The following is a 21,289-nucleotide window of genomic DNA, read 5'->3' on the forward strand; positions in this document are numbered from 1 at the left end:
TCACATTTTGGGGCCTGGTGCAGCCCATGGTGGATTCTCCAAATGGATAAAGATATCTGGGCTTTTCTCTCCTTGTCCCCTCCCTGCACTTTTGTTTGCATGTTTTATGAGAAGACTGATGAGAATCCTGTGATGTAATAGTGGCATTTTGCTGCTTTTCTTTGGCCTGGAAAAATGCTGGATTAGGACCACAGGGGCTGCTGGTGAGGTTGCCCTGGCCCCAATCTGGCGCAAACAGGAACAGCTGTAGGCCACCCCTTTGGGGTGGTCTGTACCGTGCCATAGATAGCAAAATTTGTCACTATGTGTCCTGAGAAAAATACACACTCTATTATTAACTTCCTCCTAGTAGCAGCCAATATCATTTTCTTTTAAGAGTATTTGCCTCAAAGTAACAATAATTACTGTATTGATTCTACAAACTGAATCCAGCTCTAGTCAGAGCAAACACATTATGATAAATAGGGATTACGTTAGTAAGGACTCATTTATCACACTGATTTCAACAGCTTTACTCTGAATATGAATACATTTAGGTCAAACTCTATTTGGATAAGCATGTTTTTAAAAATTCTTTAACCCCGGATAAATTTCTACATCTGAATATTTGCTGATTCAAGTTGTACAGTGTTGAAGGAGATTTGCACATGCTTTGCACTTTGGACTGCAAATAATAAATTGTCAATAGTCTGGAGGGCTGAGGCTTGGCACAGATTGTCCAACCGATCTCATTTAGAAATTAACTTCTGGAGTCGTTGCATTTTAAAAATGCCAATGAAGCATGTTAACTCCTGTTCCTCTCCTGAAGATGTCGTTGTTATACAAAAAACAAAGCTAAAACTTTTTTTAAATATGGGTCTATATCTGGCATGTTCTACCGAAACAACACCTAAAATTTCCCTAATTTCCCTAATTTTCAGTGTTTTCAGCCTAACAAAGGGGGCTGTGACCTCACAAAGGACGGAGACTTTTGGGATCTCAGGAGAAGTAATTTATTGCATTGCTAATGGCATTAACATTTTATCTGCTGGACTTTGGGATGCTTTGTTCTCAGTGCCACACGGCCTGAAAGAGGAGGCACTTGCTTGGATAGATATCGCTCCAAAGAACAATATGCAAAGAACACCTTGAGAAAATGCAAGCCTGTGACTAACATGTTCATTTTATAATTTTTGCTCCTGTATGATTCTTAACACCTTTATCTGATGAAGTAGCCAGTGGAACTTCGAAAGCTTGTATCATATATTTTGGACATTTTGGTTGTCTGTATAAAGGTATTACTGTCTTGTGAATTTTGGATGTTATTGTACTTTGTTATGCAAAATTATTGCTGTGTGCCTTGAAGTCAGTTCTGACTTATGGCGACCCTAAGGCAAACCTAACATTGGGTTTGTCTTGGAAAGATTTGTTAACAGGGGATTTATCTTTGCCACCTTCTGAGGCTGAGAGAGTGTGACTTTATGTATGTCACCCAGTGGGATTTGAACTACACTCAAACCACTAGCTCCTGATAAACATTATGCCTTCATAGTTGTTTCAGATTTATGGTGACCCTATGCTGAGCCTATTTTGGGGTTTCCTTGGCAAGATTTGTTCAGAGAAGGTTTCCCATTGCTTTTCCTTGAAGCTGAGAGAGTGTGACTTGCCCAAGTGGGTCACCCAGTAGGTTTTGTGGCCAAGCTGGTAACTGAACCCCGGTCTCCAGAGTTGTAGTCGAACACTCAAACCACTATGCCATGGTGGCTCTCATTATACAGTGGACCTTTGATATCTGCTGGGATTTGGTTCTAGGACCCTTTGTGGATACCAAAAATCTGTGGATGCTCAATCCTATTAGATGCAATGGAATAGTTAAACTATGTCCCTTATATAAAATGGCAAAAGCAAGGTTTCGCTTTTGGAAATTTATATTATTTTTGAATATACAGTATTTCAAACCGTGGATGTTTGAATCCATGGATAAAAAAATCTGTGGATACAGAGAACTGACTCTACAGTGGATCCTTGTTATCCTCTGGGGTTTGGCTCCAGCATCCTCTATGGATAAAAAAAGTCTGTGGATGCTCAAGTCCCATTCAGTATAATGGCATAGCAAAATGGTGTCCCTTATATAAAATGGAAAATCAAGGTGTGCAACCTGGAATTTATACTTTTAACAAATACTTTAAATATTTGAAACTGTGGATGCTTGGATCCGTGGATAAAAAAAATCAGTGGATACAGAGAAGTGACTTTAAAGTGCATTTTTTGGGGGGAAGGACATCCAAAGAAATTGTTTTATTTCTCCTGCAGGTGGCGCTGTCTCGAAATTTGTCTGATCCCAGGCGAAAAGAGAGAGAATTTTAGTCTCAGGTCAGAGGGAGTGCTTGGTGCTGATTGGCCGAGGCGCTAGGCGTAGAACGCGGAGGAGCGCTGTGATTGGCTGAGACGCGCTTCGCCTTGGTCCCGGCGATATGGGCTGGGCTGGGCTGGAAAGGTCGAATGCCATGCCAGCTGCAATAATAAACAAACCAGAGGTTGGCAAAGCCGGTGCCTGGGCAAAGAGCAAGGGAAGCAGAGCACTTATTCCAAAGGAGGGGAAAACAAGGTAGGATTGACTGGGATAAAAAGCTCCGGATAACTGCCTCGAATGGATAACAGGCTTAAATTTTCCAGGTTGCATCCACACTGCAGAAATAATCCGGTTTGATACTGCTTTAACTGCCAGGACTCAGTGCAGAGCAAAGCTTTGGTGCCACAGCAAACTACCATGCACAGAATTCCATAGCATTGAGCTAATGGCAGTTAAAGTGGTGTCAAACTGGATTATTTCAGCAGTGTGGATGGACGGGTGCATCTAGGAATAATGCATTTTGGCACCACTTTGAAGTGCTGCAGCTCCATCCTATGGAATCCTGGGATTTGTAGCTTTGCAAAGTGGCAGTTAAAGCAGTGTCAACCCGGATTATTTCTGCAGTGTGGAATAATCTACAGGAATAATGCATCTTGGCACCATTTTGAAGTGCTGCAGCTCCATCTTATGGAATCCTGGGATTTGTAGCTTTGCAAAATCTTTAGCCTTCCTTGCTCAAGAGTGCTGGTGCCTCACCAAACTACAGCTCCCACTGGGTGACCAGAGGCCATGGCCTTAAAGGAGGACAAGTCACCGCAAAATGTAGGATATCAAAGAAAAACATAGGACATTAGAAAATGTTGGTTAAAAACGCCAATATAAGTTTGTGCTTCTTTGTTATGCTCAAAATGGAGGACACTTTGGAATTCCTCCTGGACAGAAGGTTGGAATGTAGGACATGTCCTGAAAAAGGAGGACGTCTGGTGGCAGGCACCCTGCAACTCCCAGGATTCTGGCAGATGAAGCCATGGCAGTTTAGTCTTTAAAGTCAAACTGTATTAATTCTACAGTCTAGATGCACCCAAAAAGTTATCTCAATAATAATGCGGAGCAAGATTTGCCCAGCGGTGGACAGATTCTTAAAATAAGGCGGGCATAAGGATCTCTGGAGGGGAGGCTGGCACAACAGTTCAAGATGTTGGAGCAACCTGGCATTAGAGGGGAATGGGATGTGGACTTATGGGCAGAGAGCAGAAAATGATACATTGGGGTTGTAAGAACCAGGGCCTGTGGGGCACGCATGTTTGGGGTAGGGCTAAGAAGTTGTCTAGAGTAGGAGAGCATGGGGTATTTGCCCTGGCACTGGGGTGGACAAAGGTTGCATCTGCACTGCAGAAATAATCCAGTTTGGCACCAATTTAACTGCCATGGTTCCGTTTTATGGAATCTCGGGATTTGTAGTTTGCTGTGACACCAGAACTCTCTAATGGAGAATGCTAATTGCCTCACAAAATGACAATCTGCAGAATTCCATCGCATTGAGCCATGTAAAAGCAGTGTTAAACTGGATCATTTTTGCAGAACAGATGCATCCAAAGAGAAACAGTGGGCATTGAACCAAGATGGGTGGGAGTGCCTTATAAAAAGAAGATGGCAATATGTACTAGATGGGGAAGATCAGAGAAGCTCAGGTAAGGCAAGCAAAGCTTAGGGATAGAAACCAGGACTTCAGTGTGTAATGTAATGTGTGTGCCTCAGTATGAAGTTTATCACACTAAGGAGATCAGGAGTTTATCTTGTGAATATCCTGGAAAATTTGCATAATCACGCGAAATGATTTCAAACGTCACACAAAACCCACCATTGAAGTGGTCACAAAGAAGCATTAACACACATCTTTTTACTTTCGGGATTTCAGCGACAAGGCATTTCTGATATCACTTTATTTGCGCAATTGCGTGTGATAATCATTTGCAAATTACTTGCCATTTTCGCTTTATATGCAGGATGTTTTAAATGCACTTTAATCTCTCTTTAATGCCAAAATTAGCCCCAGTGTGATAAACCCATATGAGCCTTATCATTGGGCAGACAGAGGCAGCTGGCTTGAGGGCAACTTGCTTTGATAGGAAGCTCTCCTTACTACATGTATTGTATTATTATTATTTAAATTAATATTTATTTATTGCCAGGAGAGCAGTTCTGTTGGGATTTCCTTCTTCAGGCACCCATACATCCTGACTGGTCTTGGATACTGTGATCCTTGAAGGGAGGAATAATTTGCTTCTTTACTTCAGGTAGCAAAACATATTGGGTGAGACATGATTGAAGGCGTAGAAAGTGACTCTTTGAGTAAAGGGATAGGCTGAGGTGCCTGGTTGGCAGAATAAGATTATAGATTAATAGAACAGTTGGTATTAGCCTGGAAGACTTGGAGTAAGATCATGTCCATTGTTTCTTTCTGCACTAGTACGGATTGTTTTTTCTCAGTGTAAATATATAGTAAACAGTCTTCATGATCACAGCCAGCACACCTCTGAATACCAAACAGCAGAAAGGGACTGTTGTCCTTATCTGTGGGCTTCCCTAAAGCATTAGGTTGGCTTTTCTGGGAAACATGATGAAAGAACAGGATACCAGCTTCCAAGGAAGAACTTTGTTCAGCATTTAAGATAAAGGAAGAAGAGTTAATCTTTGCCTCTACATCTGCTGAAGTTAGGACAATTATCATACTGTGGTGATGCTACAAACACCAGCAGCAGCCTATTAAATACCAGCAACGTTTAACAATATGTTTAGTTCGATCCCCAGCAAGGATAAAAAGGAGAAAAGTGGGATTGAGAAACTCCTTCCTTCATTAAATGGCCTGTTTAGTTTTGCCTCACTTGGTTACATTTTATTCTGTGCTTTCTTCCAAGGAGCATATTGCAGCAGAATGATCTTAGAACAGCTCTGTAGGTTGTGAGGTATTGAATTGTCTATGCTCATGCTGGAGCCTTTACATTGCTCAGTGAAGATCTAGCTTTGGGTTTCCCACATCTATGGAGTTTATCCCATGCAAAAACGGGATTTAAAGTGGAGAAAAACCTGCAAAAGCAGATTTATTATGAGATGACGTCAAAGTTAACCCAACATTAACCCGGACAGAAAGTAAAAAAGACACGCAAAAGCACAATTGATTTTCGGATGACGTCGTTGTTAAGGTGCATTAACACAACATTAACCCAGCTAGAAAGTAGACAATATTCTTTTTACTTCCAGAAAATCCTGAAAATAAAAAGAATTGCGTTTTGTCGACTTTCTAGCCAATTTAATGTTGCATTAACCCCGATGTGTCTGAAAATCAGTCAAGCTTTTGCATTTCTTCTTAGATTTTTTTCAGGTTTTAAATCCCATTTCTGCACCAGATGCTCCCGTGTGATAAACTCCTAAGTCTAATACTTTAGCCACTGAACCATATTGTCTAGGCCATGGGATGAGGCAGCACCAGCAATGACAGACACTCATGAGAGAAGGTTGTTGAAAGCAATTGTCTTACATCCTGTTGTAGGCACAGAATTTGGGAGAAATTATTCTTTGGATTACAACTCTCAGGGTGCATATAATGCAGAATTAATGCAACTTGACACTGCTTTAACTTCATAGCTCCATCCTACATACTCCTGGGATTTGTACTTTGGTGAGGCACCAGAGCTCTCTGACAGAGAAGACTAAATACCTCACAAAAATACAAATCCCATGATGCCATAGTATTGAGACATGGCAAAGTGGTTTCAAAAAGCATTATTTCTGCAGTGTAGATGCAGCCTTAGAATCCCTTGCCCATCACAATCACTTTTTTTCTTGTACTACAAAGAATGAACTTTTACAAACTTTGGTATTAGGGGCAAGAATGTTCCTGTAACAAGGGTATGATACAACATAGAAGTCTCTGGCCAGGAGGGATAAATTTTTGTTGCTGAAAGAATTCTTTTACCTGTCTCTCCAGCATTTCCAAATCTTCTGTAAAGAGCCTTCCTTCAATTCATTTCTGTATTTCTTTCCCAGCAGAGCCTGCACTTCTCACCCTCTGTTCCTTTTCCAAAACTGGCACCAATGGGGAAGAAGACAGAAGAGTCAGATTGTCAGAAGCAGTTTGAAGCAGCTGTCAGTGTCATCCAAGGCTTACCAAAGAATGGTGAGAGTCAAATTCAAATGATGCTGTCAACAAGATTACTGGCCTTGCCTACTCCATGGGCTTTCATGGAATAATATTGAACTTCCTAAACTTATCTGTACAGGTATACCTCAGCTAATGAAGTAGCCATGTTCTGGACATTATTTCTTTAACAAAAATAAAATAAAATCTGATACCAGAAATATAGAACAAAAAAATCTGGTAGCAGAAATATAGAAGCAATAGGGATAGGTTTCTACGCCACAAGAAAGAACAATGTTTAAGCAAACCTTTTCTTCAAAACTAACAATATGCACATGTGTAATGAAGCAACCAGGTCAGGTAAAATACATTTTGAACCTTCCTAGAGACCACTAGAAAGCTTCTTCCATTTTTTTTTTTTCTTTCACCAGACTCCACTTTCCTTAATGATTTTTTATTTTTGTGGCCAAACAGGCTAAACATTTTTATTGGTACTGGGTCACAGAATTCTAGATTTGGATGTTTCCAGACAAAGCTTTTATCCTGGTCTCAAATACAGAATTTTCTGTCAGGTCCTGATGTCTTTGTAGCCATGCTGGCTAGGGGCATCTGCATGTTGTGATACAAAAAGTAACTTTCTTGGTTTCTAGGAAGGTTGTAACTGAATTATCTTCTGTGACCAAAGCAATCTTGCTGTTGAAATGGAGACTGCCACTGGTGTGTTTCCTATTACTTTACAAGTTTTCTCTAAGCACGAGTTGAAAGCAGTTGTACTGAGTTCTCATTCCTTGAGGGCTAGTATTCTTGCAAAATTGGAGTAAACAATCTTGTGGACTACAGTTTTAACCGTCTCAGCTGGATGGACTGAAATCCACTTTTACCTCCCGATTTCATCTCTGACTGGAAACAGATCAAACACTTGATGTGTGGTGGTCTTGAAAATTTATGATGCTGGAAACTATACTATTTTTTTTTAAATCCCTGTGTATGTGTGTGTGTTTTTAACCACTTCTCCCTTCCCTCACAGGTTCCTATTCTCCATCTTATGAAGAAAAGCTACGTTTCTACAGTTACTATAAGCAAGCAACTGTGGGTCAGTGCCAGATCCCTAGACCTGGGTTTTGGGATCCTATCGGCAGGTATAAATGGTAAGAAACCACAGTAAAAGCTTCTTTCACCGCTGTTCAGAACACCCTCAACAATAAAATTCTGGTGGCTGAGGTACACTTCTTTAACATTTGAAACTGAAGTTACATATCATATTTATTTGTCCAAACACTTTTAAATTGTTGTAGAATAGTAAGAATAGTAATAGTAAGAATATTTGAGAACTACTTGAGAGAGCCAGCATGGTGCAACAGTTTAGGCATTGGAGACCAGGGTTCAAATCCCTTCTCAGCTATGGAAACCCAGTGGGTGACCTTGGGCAAGTGACACACTCTCAGCCTCAGAAGAAGGCCATGGCAAACCTCCTCTGAACAAATCTTGCCAAGAAGAATCTTGCTATAATTTCAGAAATTACTTGAAGGCACATGACAACAACAAGATTTAGTCAAGCTTCAGCAGGCCCACTGAAATTATTGGGACTTAAGTTACTTCTGAACAGTGACTGAGTCTAAATCCAGCCTGTTGTATTTACACTGTTGTACCATGTGCTGTTCTGAATGTATGGAATATGGCCTCTTAACTATTCTAAAGTAATAAGAAGTAAAAATAAGACAATATGTGCAGAGGACTGTGTACTCATCTGTGAGTAACCAACTGACCACCGTGCAAAATGCAGAATGGCAAAGTCAGGGAGAACTGGAATTGCTGGCTTGGTCAGGAATTTTTTAAAAATACCCAATTAAGCTGTTACTTTTGTGTTTTGACAGGGATGCATGGAATAGATTAGGAAAGATGACCAAAGAGGAAGCTATGGCTGCTTACGTTGGAGAGATGAAGAAGGCAGCCCAGAAGGTACCTGCCTCATGCAGGCCCTATTTATGGGATTACCTGGGTGGGTTGCTGTGGGGGGGGGGACCACTGCAGAAGTGATGGGGGCCAGTTTTTGCCCCAGTGCCCCCCATCTCAGTGTATACATCAGAAACAAATTTGCATCACCTTTGGCTGCCATTTTGGCTGATTTAGAGGGCATTTTTTGTTTTGTTTTGTTTTGGGGTGTTGGTAGGTGGAGAAAATAAACCGCTATATTTGCAGCCAGTTTTTAGTTGATTTGGCGGATTTTTAGGTGACATTTGCCCAAAAATTACGAAGGTGGATGGGCCACAATGCAGCAATGAATCTTAGTATAGAATGTATAGCTGGCAGGAGAGGTAAATGTCAAGGAAGCCATCTCTGAGCTTTAGCATGAATGAATCTATGTGAGTTGGTGGTGGAGGGCATTTCAATAAAGGATTTACATCTCAGGGAATTCACATGTGAGGAAAATGAGGGAGTTGATATTTGAGGGGATCCTTAGGTTTTGAATGGAACTGTAATGACGTTTTGAACCAACTGGAAAGATGTCGAATGTTTATCATTCAAAGTAATTGAGGCACATTTTAAAAGAAGCAAAACAACATCTCTGAATTTTAAGTCATGTTGATAAAGATTGCCAGGGCCAGGATGTTATACCTTCAGGGTTTTAAAATCATCTAAAAATAATAAAAAAAAACCCATAGATAACTGTAGGTGTTGAAGGGAAAATCCAAATTAGGAAATGTAGAAATTGAGAAATGCAGGCAGATTTATGTTAGATATCTGTGCTTCAGAATTCTTGCACCCAGTTTGCACTGCTCGACTTTGTATTTCACAGTTGTGGTAAAAGATTTGGAACATCAATGTTAAATACTCTACTGCTCACAAATGATGGGAGCTGCAGTCCAACATCTGGATCAAGCAATAAGTAATTACCTCCAAATGTTGTTGGACTGCAGCTTTCATATCCCTTTTCGTTGGCTCTGCTGACAAAGACACGGGGAACTATAGTCCAGCAATACCTGGAGGGCCACATATCTGTATGGCTGTGGTGGAGCTTCCTTCATGGCCTCCAGTCAAGACATTGTAATTACAGAAGCTTACTGCTTTTTCTCCCAACTTTATGGGTAACCCATCCACCTGTCATATGGCTTGCTTGCAAAATAAATAAATAAATAAATAAATAAATAAATAAATGAAATACATAAATATTAGAAGGCTTGTAGGGGGGGAGGGTAAAATGTAGTCTTCTACATAGCTTGCCAAAGTTACTTCTTTGGACTACACCTCCCAGAATTTGCTGGTCCACACTGCTAGTGGCTATTCTGAAGTGGGTAGTCTGGGAGATGTTGTCCCAAAAAGTAATCTTTCGGGTTACAATTGTGAGACAGGAAGAAGGTGCTCCTATTCCAGAGATGTCCTAACTCAGTAAAATTAGATGTCTGAGTTAGGGACTCTTCTTTTGCAAAGCTCAGGGCTGCTTATGTAGGGTTCTCAATGGCTTCCTGTCCAGGGGACAGTTCAGCTTTAGACCTTCTTTGCTTCAACAATGCTACAGCTTCAGGTGCTCCCAGACCATTCACTGGGGTCCCAGCGTATGGTCTTGTGCCGCCTGGGATCCCTTCTAGGACTTTCTGGCAGGTCATCAACACAGTGCCGCTGGATGAATCGTCGGAGAACATGTTTGTCTACTTTGAACACCTCTATGAAGTAATCCATGACATGCCCAGGCCTCCAGACTCCTTCTTCCAGAAGAAAGCAGGTAGGCCCCTTGTTAGCAAAGGTGGGGTGGCTATACCAACCAAACTTTTCAGCTGTAATGTAGTGGAAGGTCACTGTCTAGGTTTTTTCAGTTGGGTTTGTTGTCCAAATCTTGGAGAAGATAGTTTTTTTGGACTATATCTCCCAGAATTCCCCAGTAAGCATAGTTGTTGTAACTATTCTGGGAACTATAGCCTGAAGGTGATTTTTCCTGGCTCTGGTTTTCATATCACTGTGGGGAAGTCAGTTTAGCACCATAACCTACAATCCTGCTGCCTTTCTAGCACCTCTTACACACAGTCTCTCCTGACCTGTAAAGTGCTTATTTCTGGGAGGTTTATGGAGCCTGTCAGACATGTTTGGATATGGTGCTTTGGTCCTCTAGGCAAAGGAGTTTCAAGGGAATGACCTTTTTTCAGGTCACTGCCACCAAGTATCCTTAGTCTGCAGTGCGTCCCTCCCTGGAATTGTGAAGGTGGCAATTTGCGTTCATCATCTTGGAGTAGAGTGGTCTAACCTGCTTGGACATGTTTGGGATTTTGGCAAAGAAGGCAACCCTCACCTCTTAACCTTCAAGATTTTTGTTGGCAGAGAGAGGCAGAATAGAAAAAAAAGGAAAGATTTGCCATTCAGCATGTGTTGGGTTTCTTTGTTTAATTTCCCCCTCAATCTTTCTTTGTGGACATTTCTGGAAAGAAGGATGTTGGGAGAGTAGAAGAGACCTGGACTGCAAACTGAGAGCAGAGTTTGCAACATTACCTATAAATGACACGTCCCAGAATCCCTAGCCATATGGGCCATGTAGGCTGGGAATGCTGGGATTTGTAGTACAAAAAGTAACTTTTCTGAGTAGGAGCTTCTCCTCCCTTTTTTCATTTCATTCCAAAATCTTGGTGTGCACAGCCCTCCTGCAGAGCATCTTTGATCTGATTTCCCAAGAAGAAGATTGGCATTTCTCCCAATTTTATCTCTCATATTCACAGCAATGTCAGTCAAAAGCCCTCGTGGGGCTTTTCACTGACAGTTACAAACAGAGACTGCAGAGCATTTCTACAGCTGCTATTAGGGCCAGAATTCAGAAGGACTTTTGATGAACACCCGTCTGTTTTGATGAACCCCATCTGCTGCTTTCTGTCTTCTGCTGCTGCTAGAAACCACTGTTTCCTCACAGAGTGACAATATGTGTGGGGGATTGTGGGAAATTTAAAATAGTGGTTTGCACACCTGACCAGCAGGTATAGGGAGGGATTCCAAGACAAGCATCAATGCCAATGGTCCAACCCTGGTAGTTGCCCTAGGTGGCAAAGCGTAATGATAGAGGACAGATAAGAGCCTATAAGAGCTCTTTAAAGGAGGGTATTTTATTAGATACAACTTGCTATGTGATGCTGTAATGCTCTCTTTTGCACCACTATTAAAAGTTCAGGGCTCCTGTCCTCTTCTGTGCATGGACTCACTGTGCTCATATTGAGCCTGACTCCAATTCATTTCAGTGAGGCATGTGCAAAAGATTTTCCTATTAAACATCACCCTAGGCATTGGCACTCTCTGCCTGATGCTTTCTCATGGCACCCAAATCCTGTTGGCTGAGGGGCGCCCAAGCCACATCTTACCTCAAGCCATCTTTGCTGGCTTGGATCCTTTGTACAGAACCTAATATAACACTTGCCAGGAGCATAGCAAACATCCTCAAAGCTGGGTTATTGCTTAGCTGAAAAGCCTCCTCCTGTTCCAATTTTTCTTGAACTTCAGGTCTTTTCTTATCGTGTTCATTGACTGCAAAGTCCAATCATTGATTAAGGAAGAGAAAAAGAAAACCGTGGGAGGCAGAGGTAGCTCCTCTCTATCTGTGATTGCATTCCTCTTCTCCCCAGGCAGCAGAGAGTGACAGTCACTGTGTATCTCTCATTCTCACGTACATACACACACACAGAGTAAAAGTCCAGGAGTGACGTGTGCTTAGCCTGTTCCTTCTGCTGGCTCTCACATGCATGCCCCTGATGATAGTTTGCACCTGTTTGTGCAAAGGGCAGGCCAGCTTGACTTGGACAGAGGCCAGGCAAGCTCTAGCAATTGCTCAAAGGGTAGACAACTAGCTTCTAAACTGTATGCCACTCTTTGTAGTGCCATGAGAAAGAAATTAAAGTTTTCTCTGAGTTCATAATAACAATAATAATAATAATAAAAAATGTATTTATATTTCCTGCCTTTCTCTGTGGATCGAGGTGGGATTACATCAGTAAAAGTAATACAATAGAAATATAAGAATAATAAAAATATGAACAATAAAATATAAGTTTTATAATGCCCACACATCTACAGTGAAGGCTGCCATATGTGTCTTGGAATGTTTCACTGATCTTCCATTAATCTAAGCTGCTTTCACTGGGGATGGGTAATTTATCTCTGTCTTATTCCTAATGCAGGATTTGAGAAATACAGCAAGTGAGGTCCGTTGAAATCAGGCACTTCAGTTTTGTACATATTCTAAAAGCAAAAGCATTTTAATATCTAAAACAAGTGGACCTCTCGTTTTAGTGGAGGGAAAGAGAAGAAAAGCATGCCTCACAGTCAGACTATTTTTAGGAAACAGTCAAAGGCCTGTTACAGACTGCCAAAATAAAGCTGCTTCGGGTCTCTTTGGAGGTATGCTGTTTAAATGATGCATGCATCCTAAGAATCCGGAAGCTGCACCAAAGCTGCACTCCAGTACTTAGGAATGGAGTGTGGCTTTGGCGCGACTTCCAGACTCTGCATCATTTAAATAGCATACCTCCAAAGAGACCCGAAGCAGCTTTATTTTGGCAGTCTGTAACAGGCCATAGATTTCAGTAGCTGTACCCTTCTCCTGATGCTCTGTGAGCAGCCCTAGAATGTAGGACCTCAATTTATCTTAGGAGCTCATTCCTCCATGTTCCAAGGCATGGGGAAGCAGGATTGAGGAGGCAAAGTGAACCGTGAGGAACAGAGTCTGGCCAGCTATCTCTGTTGCTGTCTGTTTTTGGAGAGAGGATAAAGAGTACTTTGCAAAGTTATCAGTGATTGTCCTACTTTGTGGTAACCCTCCTCTTACTGCCTTGGAATTCTTGAGATCTAAAAAGTGATGCCCACTTTGGGTATCATTATTTGCCTTGTGACTAGGAAATTGTAAGACATGCTGCTCTCATGTGTTAACTGGAAATAAAATGAAAATATGGCCTCAAAAGATAGCCATAGATATTAATAGGAGACAATTAACATCATAAGGCACATGTGAGCAAACCTGAAAAATATATACCTTTTTTATGTTACATTGGGCCTACATGTCAGCCTCTCCATAATGGCTCTTTAAATGGACCTGCTGAAATCTTCCCACATTCACCAGTAAATAAATTCCTTCTCTCTCTCTCTCTCTCTCTCTCTTCTCTACCCCCCTTCCCACTGCTCTCCCCACTTTGCTGCTACATCTGTCAAAGTGCTCATAATATGGCAGGTAGAGTGTGTGCAGTGTGATCACTCTCAGTGGAGGTTGAATTACCTAGTGTTCAGATGGAATTCAAATTTTATCGACATTGCAAATATCCCCAAGTGTTGCACTTTACAGTTCATTTCTAATGGAAAAAGGTAACCACATTAACCATTATGACAAAAAAAAAAATAGAGTGCAACTCAGGGACACTAGTTGGGTGGGTTTTCTTAAGATAAGCTATAAGCATTTAGGAATCTATTGAGTGCCTGGTCCAAGCCTACTAGCATTCCTGTTCAGAGCAAGAGATGACTAAGGAATGAGGGAAGACTCCCTCCCTCTTCCAAAAGAGTATTTAAAAAGTGTGATCATGTCACACATGTCAGTCTTCTCTTCACCAAGCTGAACATGTCCATCTCCTTCAACCTCTGCCCATAAGTTTTGTTTTTCATAACTTTTTATCCTCTTTGTTACTGTTTTGCAAACTCACTCCAAGTGGTCTATATCTTTCTTAAAATATCCTTGAACCTGATATTTTATCTTCTGAGCAAGGTCACTGTTTCATTGATTCTTCGCTCTTAATAAAATGCACATAACCTGAACAGGGTGATCAAAGAGACCTTTATGTATTCCCATCTTCTCTTCTGCAGACATGATAAAATTGTTCATAAATGTGAATTGTTACACAACTCACATCAGAGATCTTGCAATCCAGTTTTGTTGAGGGTGCCCAATTCAATACTTTTTGGCCCTCAGAATTAACAAATATCTTGGACAAATATTATGAACAATAGATGTGGACTCCTTTAAGAAGGAACCTAAAATTTCCCAGGTTTAGATTTTCAGATATGGCAAGATTTACAAGCTGTGAGCACTTACACAAATGTGCTCTCTCTCCTGTTTGCACAGTGTTTGTACCATTGTTCTCCATTCCTTAGCCTTTTTTATATTTCAGGGCCAGGACATATGGACAAAGCTATCAAGAGCAACCAAGTGACCAGTGATTCTGAGAGTGAGGTGTTCTGTGATAGTCTGGAACAGGTAGAGCCTGAACAGGTAATGAGATGGGAGTGGGACAATTTAGCACTCAGTAATAAATACCTGACCTCTCACTAAAGGACATGTTTGCCAGTTTAGGCACATTCGATTGCACTGAAGTTAACTACTTAAAAAGATAGAATCTAATGCACTGAATGTCTGCTTTTGCTATGAACAGATTCCTTCAAAAGTAATTTATTTTCATATAAAGGCTCCCAGAGCATGTGAAATAAGACGATCTTGCTTTAAGCTGAGTTTTGCATGCTGTGGGCTGCTAAACTAATCCAGAATTTCATTCAAGAGACTAGGTAACCAGTGATTCCCAAACTTTGGTCCTCAAGGTGTTTTGGACTTCAGCTCCCAGACCCCCAGTTCACTTAGCCAACAGTCAGAAATTCTGGGAACTGAAGTTCAAAGCATCTAGAAGACCAAAGTTTGGGAACCACTGAGCTAAACAAATTCATAATCCTAATCAAAGTAAAATTTGCAACAATGTTTTCTAAAATTGATTTAGGTGTTTGAAGACAAGGTGGGCAACAACAGAGCAGATTGCGGATGAAGTTATTATACAAACTCATTAACCTAAGCAAGATGAAATTTGAAAACTTACTAGAAATTGCAAACAGCAGATCTGCATTTTGGATCAGTTAATACGTCAAGTATTTTTGCCTTTTTCAATTCATTTCAGTACACTATAGCAATATTTACAAGTACAAAATGTTTTGATATCTATATATGAACCATTAGCTTTGAGTGGCTCTCCCAGTCCCATTGTGTTGGAAACATTAATCACACCCTCAGAGAAACTGAAACCAACAAGTCTAGTTTATAACAGTCAAAAGGCAATACAGTTGATGTTAATTATGTTAGAATTTAGTGGAACTCAGAGTTAGATTGGTCTTTGCAAATGAATTGATGGAAAACTACCCTGGCTTCAGTATCTAAAACCTCTGTAGACTTAAAACTACATCTAGTCCAGTAAAAAATTGGTATTTCAAACATATTGGAAACATTTATGCCTTTTTAGAAAGAAACTGTCTGTTTCAATTAAACACTGGCAATACAGTGCAGATAATGCACCATTGCAGCTTGGGATGTGGGCATGTTCAATGATTACTTGTTTTTGGTTAGATATATTACAACAGTGCACATGTTCTTTTTAAACACATTCCTGTGATTTTGAATTTAATTGAGGGTCAGTGTGCTTGGATTTTGTGTGCTTTTACTATTGCAAAAAGACACTCTCCAAAGCTGGAATGACAAACATTTATCACTCACTGTTAATTGGTCAGAAGATCTTACTCTTTAGCTTATGCCTCAACATATATTTTGTAGACATCAGTTTAGCATATTTTTGGCAACATGGTCAGCTTATATTAATGTAAATGTCCATGTGCATCTCATGTATTTTTGTTTGTTTGTTTTCTGTTTGTAACCATATTTATCATACTTTAAAAATGCAATGAAGATTGTTTTAAAAAAGTATTATGAAACTGATAAAAATAAAAACTGTACTACAGTATAAGTATGCCTGACTCAAAACTCTTCCTTTTTTCCTCCTCCAAGCCAAGGAGGCTATCAGTGAAGCAGAGCCTCCCCCTCAACAGTCCTCAAAGAGTTGCTGAAGAGAAAAGCCACCATATGCCTTCAGAGCATGCACCATTATCCGCCAGGGAAGGAAAGCTTTACCAAGGTGCTACCACAGGTGTGGAGCTAAATGTTTGCCTCTGAAATATGAGCTCTCACATGCAAAACAGGTCTGGAGCAGGCCCTCAGCTGCTGTGGCATATACTATTGGCAGTGAAAAGCCCTATTTCATCTGCAAGTGTAAACAAGCCTCAGTGTAATTAACTGAATGAAACAAGATACCAAGATTTGATAGAAAACAAATACCTTTTAGAAAACAAGAAGGACAGATCTCTCAAGTTGTCTGGACTGTTGCTTCCATTATAGATTCAACCTTTTCAGAAGAGAGGTAGGCAGTGGGAAAAGCAGGCAGGAAAGGTTAAATATGGAGTAGTTAGATAGGAGCAATGAAGGATATTACAACATTCTGTCAAACCTTTTCTCCAGAGTCTTTGCCCAGGTCTGTAAGACTAGCAGAATCTAGAGCTCATTAATCCAGTCCACACATTACAGTCTTTGAAAAGTGATTAGTATTGTGCCACTCTGTCACGCTGGTTGGTGAATTTTGGGAGAAGAAATCCAAAAGAAGTAACCTTTCCAAGCTCTGGAATTATACCAAGGCTAAAATGGTTTGTGGAAAGAGCCCTGGACTAGGATAGCTCAACTGTATATGACACAGAAGAGTGTTCCGGACTGTAACACTTTGGCCCGCATATTAGCACTGGGGTTTATATTTGAATTAAGGGGTTAGCAAATAACACATCAAAAAGAAAGATTAGGCTTGCCCATGCTTCTTTGGCAAAGAAGGGTAAAGACCATGTAAAACCACAAGTCCCAGGATTCCATAGGATGGAGCCATGACACTTAAAGTGGTGTCAAACTGCATTATTTTTAGTGTAGATCACTCAATGGTGTCATTTGCCACTTCCACTCTGGCTTTCTTATTTGATCTGAACTTTGTTGAAATCTTCACAGGATTAGAAGGGAGGGGAGGAGTGTGATTTACTAGCCACAATATATTCTTGTGAGTGTTCCCTGTTGTAATGCAAAGTATTTGGGAGTGTAAAAAGATTGCATTATATCAAGTGGAATACAAGTACGACAGATAAGGAATTAATAAAACATGCAGAGACATCGGCACAGCTGCCTTTTTGGATTCTCTTTGGAGGATACGGAGATAATTATAATGAATACCTCTGCTTCTGTATTTATTCCATATTACTGGGTGCAATCCTTGGTCCAAATGTTGTTACTCAAAACATAATTGTTGGAAATAAGTGGTGGCATCCCAACCCCTACTTCATTGCTGGCTTGGCCCTCTGAGCTATGAATTGACTGATACAAGCAGAAACTCCCTTTGATTTTCCCTCCACCAGCAGAAGAACCCCCTGTGATAGTAGAACGTTCTTCCGATCTGCTCAGGCTCTTGTCCTTGAGAGAGGTTAATGAGTAAACCACTTGTGAAGATAGGACTTCTTCCCACCTCCATGCCATCTCTCTGCTTCTTGGTTTCAGTCGAGCCTTGTTTTCTTCAAGGGTTATATGATGCCTGACGCAGACCCCTTTTTATCTGATAAGGAAACACAGTGACCGTGGTGTAGTGGTTTAAGTGTTGAATTATGGCTCTGTTCCCAGGTTCAGTTCCCAACTCAGCCATGAAACCCCCACCAGGTGACCTTGGGTAAGTCACATGCTCTCAGCCTCATGGGAAGGCATTGGCTAACCTCCTCTGAACAAATATTGCCAAGAAAACATTATGATAGGTTCACCTTAGGGTTGCTGTAAGTTGGAAACAACGTCAAGGCACACAACAACAACAAATTAGACCTGGAATATGAGAGAGGCTTTATTAAATAAAACCCACAACTACAGAAGAGAGAGCAATCTAAAGCAGAGCTACCAAAAGTCATTTTGCTGTGTGAGCTGAGGCACTGAATTTTAATGTAAAGATGGTTAGGAGATTGTACCCCTCACACTGGAGATAAACTAGTTGAAGGGGCAGGATAGTTTGTATAGCCTACCCACATTTGTCCTGTAGAATGGGTAGCTCAAAAGAAGCAGTCAGGAGGTTGCCCTTCAGTATCTGCTATCTGAGATCGCCTCTTCATTCTGCTGAATATCCTTGAGACAAGGTGTGCAATTCTTATCACAGTCCTTTTAGTGATTTAGTAATTCCTCATGTCTAAGAGGGAAAAAGGAAGTGAAGAAATGTGGGGGAATGAAAAAAAGAGTAGCCCTTGTGCAAATGAAAATAGGACACTGCCTTACACTACCAGACCAAAATATGCCCACATCTGGAATGTCAGGCAGAGACAAATTAAATGGAGATGGCATGCAAGGAACCTGGAATTCTCTGCATGCAAAGAAAATGATTTTCCAATGCTGGCGATAAATCAAACCTTAGGGACTGGAGGCAAGGATTTTTAAAGTGGGAGGGCTTTGTTTGCAGTCAGACTTAAGCTCCAGCGCCTCTCATTTTAGAAATTAAGTTTTACTTGTAATTTGTTCTGCTATATTAGAAATCCTTGCTGTTTATGCAATGTGCATGGCATTCTTGGAGTGGGAGGCAGACTGAAGTAAAGCAATAACATTAAGTGAACCAGTAGTGGCCCCTAAACCAATCTGTATGTCTCTCCCCTTCCTCTCTTGTAACCAGGAAACTACAACCACTCTCTGCCGCCTTACTCCATTATACCAACTTTAGAAATGGAGTAGATGGGACGTCCAGGGACTCTTTCAGACTACATAATTAATAGAACTGGAATTCATCTTTAACTGCCATGTCTATCACCTATGGAATACTTTGGTCTGTAGTTTGGTGAAGCACTAGACCTCTCTGGCTAAGGAATATAAACTGTTGTTGTGTGCCTTCAAGTCATATCTGACTTATGGAGATCCTAAGGTGAAACTATCAAGGATGTTTCTCGGCAAAATTTGTTCAGTTTGCCTTCCCCTTAGGCATAGAGCAAGTGACTTGCCCAGGTTCACCCAGTGGGTTTTTATGGCTGATTGTGGATTTGAATCCTTGTCTTCAGAGTTGTAGATCAACATTCTACAAAGAATTCTTTCTATGCTGCACGTATTGCGTCCGCAGAGTCGCGTCCGGCAGAGCTGTTCAGGGTTGTGAGGGAGCTAACTCGTCTCCCTCCCACCCTGAGCCCTATTTTAGAGCCATCTAAAGCCTGCTGTGACGATTTTAACAACTTCTTTGCGGATAAAATCTCTCGGGTAAGGGCTGATCTCGACGCCTGTCTTTGTGCAGATCCTGTAGTAGAGGTGTCCGAAGCGTCCGTGCTCCCTGTTATACTGGATCACTTTGAGTTTGTTAGTACCGATGAAGTGGACAAGATCCTCCGAAGTGTTAGGAGGACGACCTGCTCTCTTGATCCCTGTCCCTCATGGTTGACAGCTCAGGGGGGAGATGTGGTGCGGCTAATGTTGCACCACATAATTAATACATCTCTAAGTGAGGGTCAGTTTCCATCCAAATTAAAATTAGCAGTGGTTAAACCCCTGCTAAAGAAGCCCTCCTTAGACCCCCTGCTTCATAATAATTATAGGCCCATCTCGCTGCTACCTTTTTTGGGGAAGGTGATCGAGAGAGCAGTCGCCTTCCAGCTTCAGTCGATCTTGGATGACACCGATTTTCTGGACCCATTTCAAACCGGCTTCCGGGCAGGCTATGGAGTTGAGACTGCCATGGTCGCCTTAGTTGATGATCTCCGTCTGGGTATGGACAGGGGGCGCGTGTCCCTGTTAGTACTTTTGGACATCTCAGCGGCCTTCGATACCATTGACCACGGTATCCTTCTGGGTCGCCTGAGGGAGTTGGGAATTGGGGGCACTGCTTTGCAGTGGTTCCGTTCCTACCTCTCGGGCAGGTCCCAGATGGTGGAGCTGGGGGACTGTCGCTCCGATAGGAGGGCCCTGACATCTGGTGTCCCTCAGGGAGCGATTTTGTCCCCTATGCTATTCAACATTTACATGAAGCCGCTGGGAGAGATCATCCGGAGACATGGGGCGCGGTGTTATCAGTACGCTGATGACACCCAGATAATTTTCTCTATGTCTCCGACTGATGCAGTAACTAAGGATGGCATCTCTCCTCTAGATGCCTGCTTGGCGTCGGTAATGGGCTGGATGAGGGAAAACAAACTCAGCGTGAATCCAGGGAAAACGGAAGTACTGGTGATAGGTTCCCCGGTTCCTGGTGGTGAGATCTGTCGCCCGGTCCTGAACGGGGTCACGCTCCCCCTGAAGGACTCGGTGCGCAGCTTGGGAGTGCTCCTTGACTCGTCGCTCCAGCTGACTTCTCAGGTGGACGCGACGGTCAGGAGTGCCTGTTATCAGCTTCGGCTGATACGCCAGCTGCGTCCCTACCTGGACCGAAAGGACCTAGAAACTGTTGTACATGCTTTGGTAACCTCTCGATTGGATTTCTGCAATGCGCTCTACATGGGGCAACCCTTGTACCAAACCCGGAAGCTGCAATTGGTGCAGAATATGGCAGCCAGATTGGTCGCTGGCAGTTCCAGGTCAGACCATGTAACACCCATTCTAAAAGATCTTCACTGGCTGCCTATTCGCTTCCGAGCTCAATACAAGGTGTTGGTTTTGACCTATAAAGCCCTAAATGGCCTGGGCCCAGGGTACTTGGAGGACCGCCTCTCCCCATATAATCCGCCTCGCACACTCAGAACTTCCGGGACCAATCTGTTGGAGGTCCCTAGGTCCAATCATGTTCGGACCTCACAGAGGGCTTTTACTACCGCTGCCCCCCCCCCCTCTGGAATAAGCTCCCTGTAGAGCTTCGCTCCGCCGCCTCATTAGCTGTTTTCAAAAAACAGTTAAAAACATACCTATTTCGTCTGGCCTTCCCACCTTAAGTTGTTCATTCATTTTCCTGCCCCCTTTCCCCTTTTTTCTTTCTCGACCCTGGATTGATGATGAATTTCTCCACTTTTTTTGCCCCTGCCATGTGATTTTCTAT

At 41.9% G+C, this 21,289-nt stretch overlaps 1 protein-coding gene across 10 annotated transcripts in view; it reads left to right on the top strand.

Annotated features, from left to right (window-relative positions):
* The first annotated feature begins 2,444 nt into the window (after positions 1-2,444).
* Positions 2,445-21,289, top strand: part of ACBD4 (acyl-CoA binding domain containing 4) — a 30,857-nt gene continuing 12,012 nt past the window's right edge. For 5 of the 10 annotated variants that reach the window (XM_042471884.1, XM_042471890.1, XM_042471893.1 and 2 more), the window contains exons 1-8: positions 2,445-2,587; positions 4,525-4,629; positions 6,383-6,509; positions 7,498-7,618; positions 8,345-8,429; positions 10,071-10,191; positions 14,591-14,691; positions 16,240-16,378. In XM_042471884.1, the coding sequence (XP_042327818.1) occupies positions 6,428-6,509; positions 7,498-7,618; positions 8,345-8,429; positions 10,071-10,191; positions 14,591-14,691; positions 16,240-16,378 (649 nt within the window). In that variant the 5' untranslated portion in view covers positions 2,445-2,587; positions 4,525-4,629; positions 6,383-6,427. Of the gene's footprint in view, positions 2,588-4,524; positions 4,647-6,379; positions 6,510-7,497; positions 7,619-8,344; positions 8,430-10,070; positions 10,192-14,590; positions 14,692-16,239; positions 16,379-21,289 lie in introns of all 10 variants that reach the window. The other 5 variants (XM_042471888.1, XM_042471885.1, XM_042471892.1 and 2 more) reach the window with 5 other exon arrangements.

This window comes from Sceloporus undulatus, chromosome 6 (genome assembly GCF_019175285.1).
Source record: "Sceloporus undulatus isolate JIND9_A2432 ecotype Alabama chromosome 6, SceUnd_v1.1, whole genome shotgun sequence".
Classification (NCBI taxonomy): Eukaryota; Metazoa; Chordata; class Lepidosauria; order Squamata; family Phrynosomatidae; genus Sceloporus; species Sceloporus undulatus.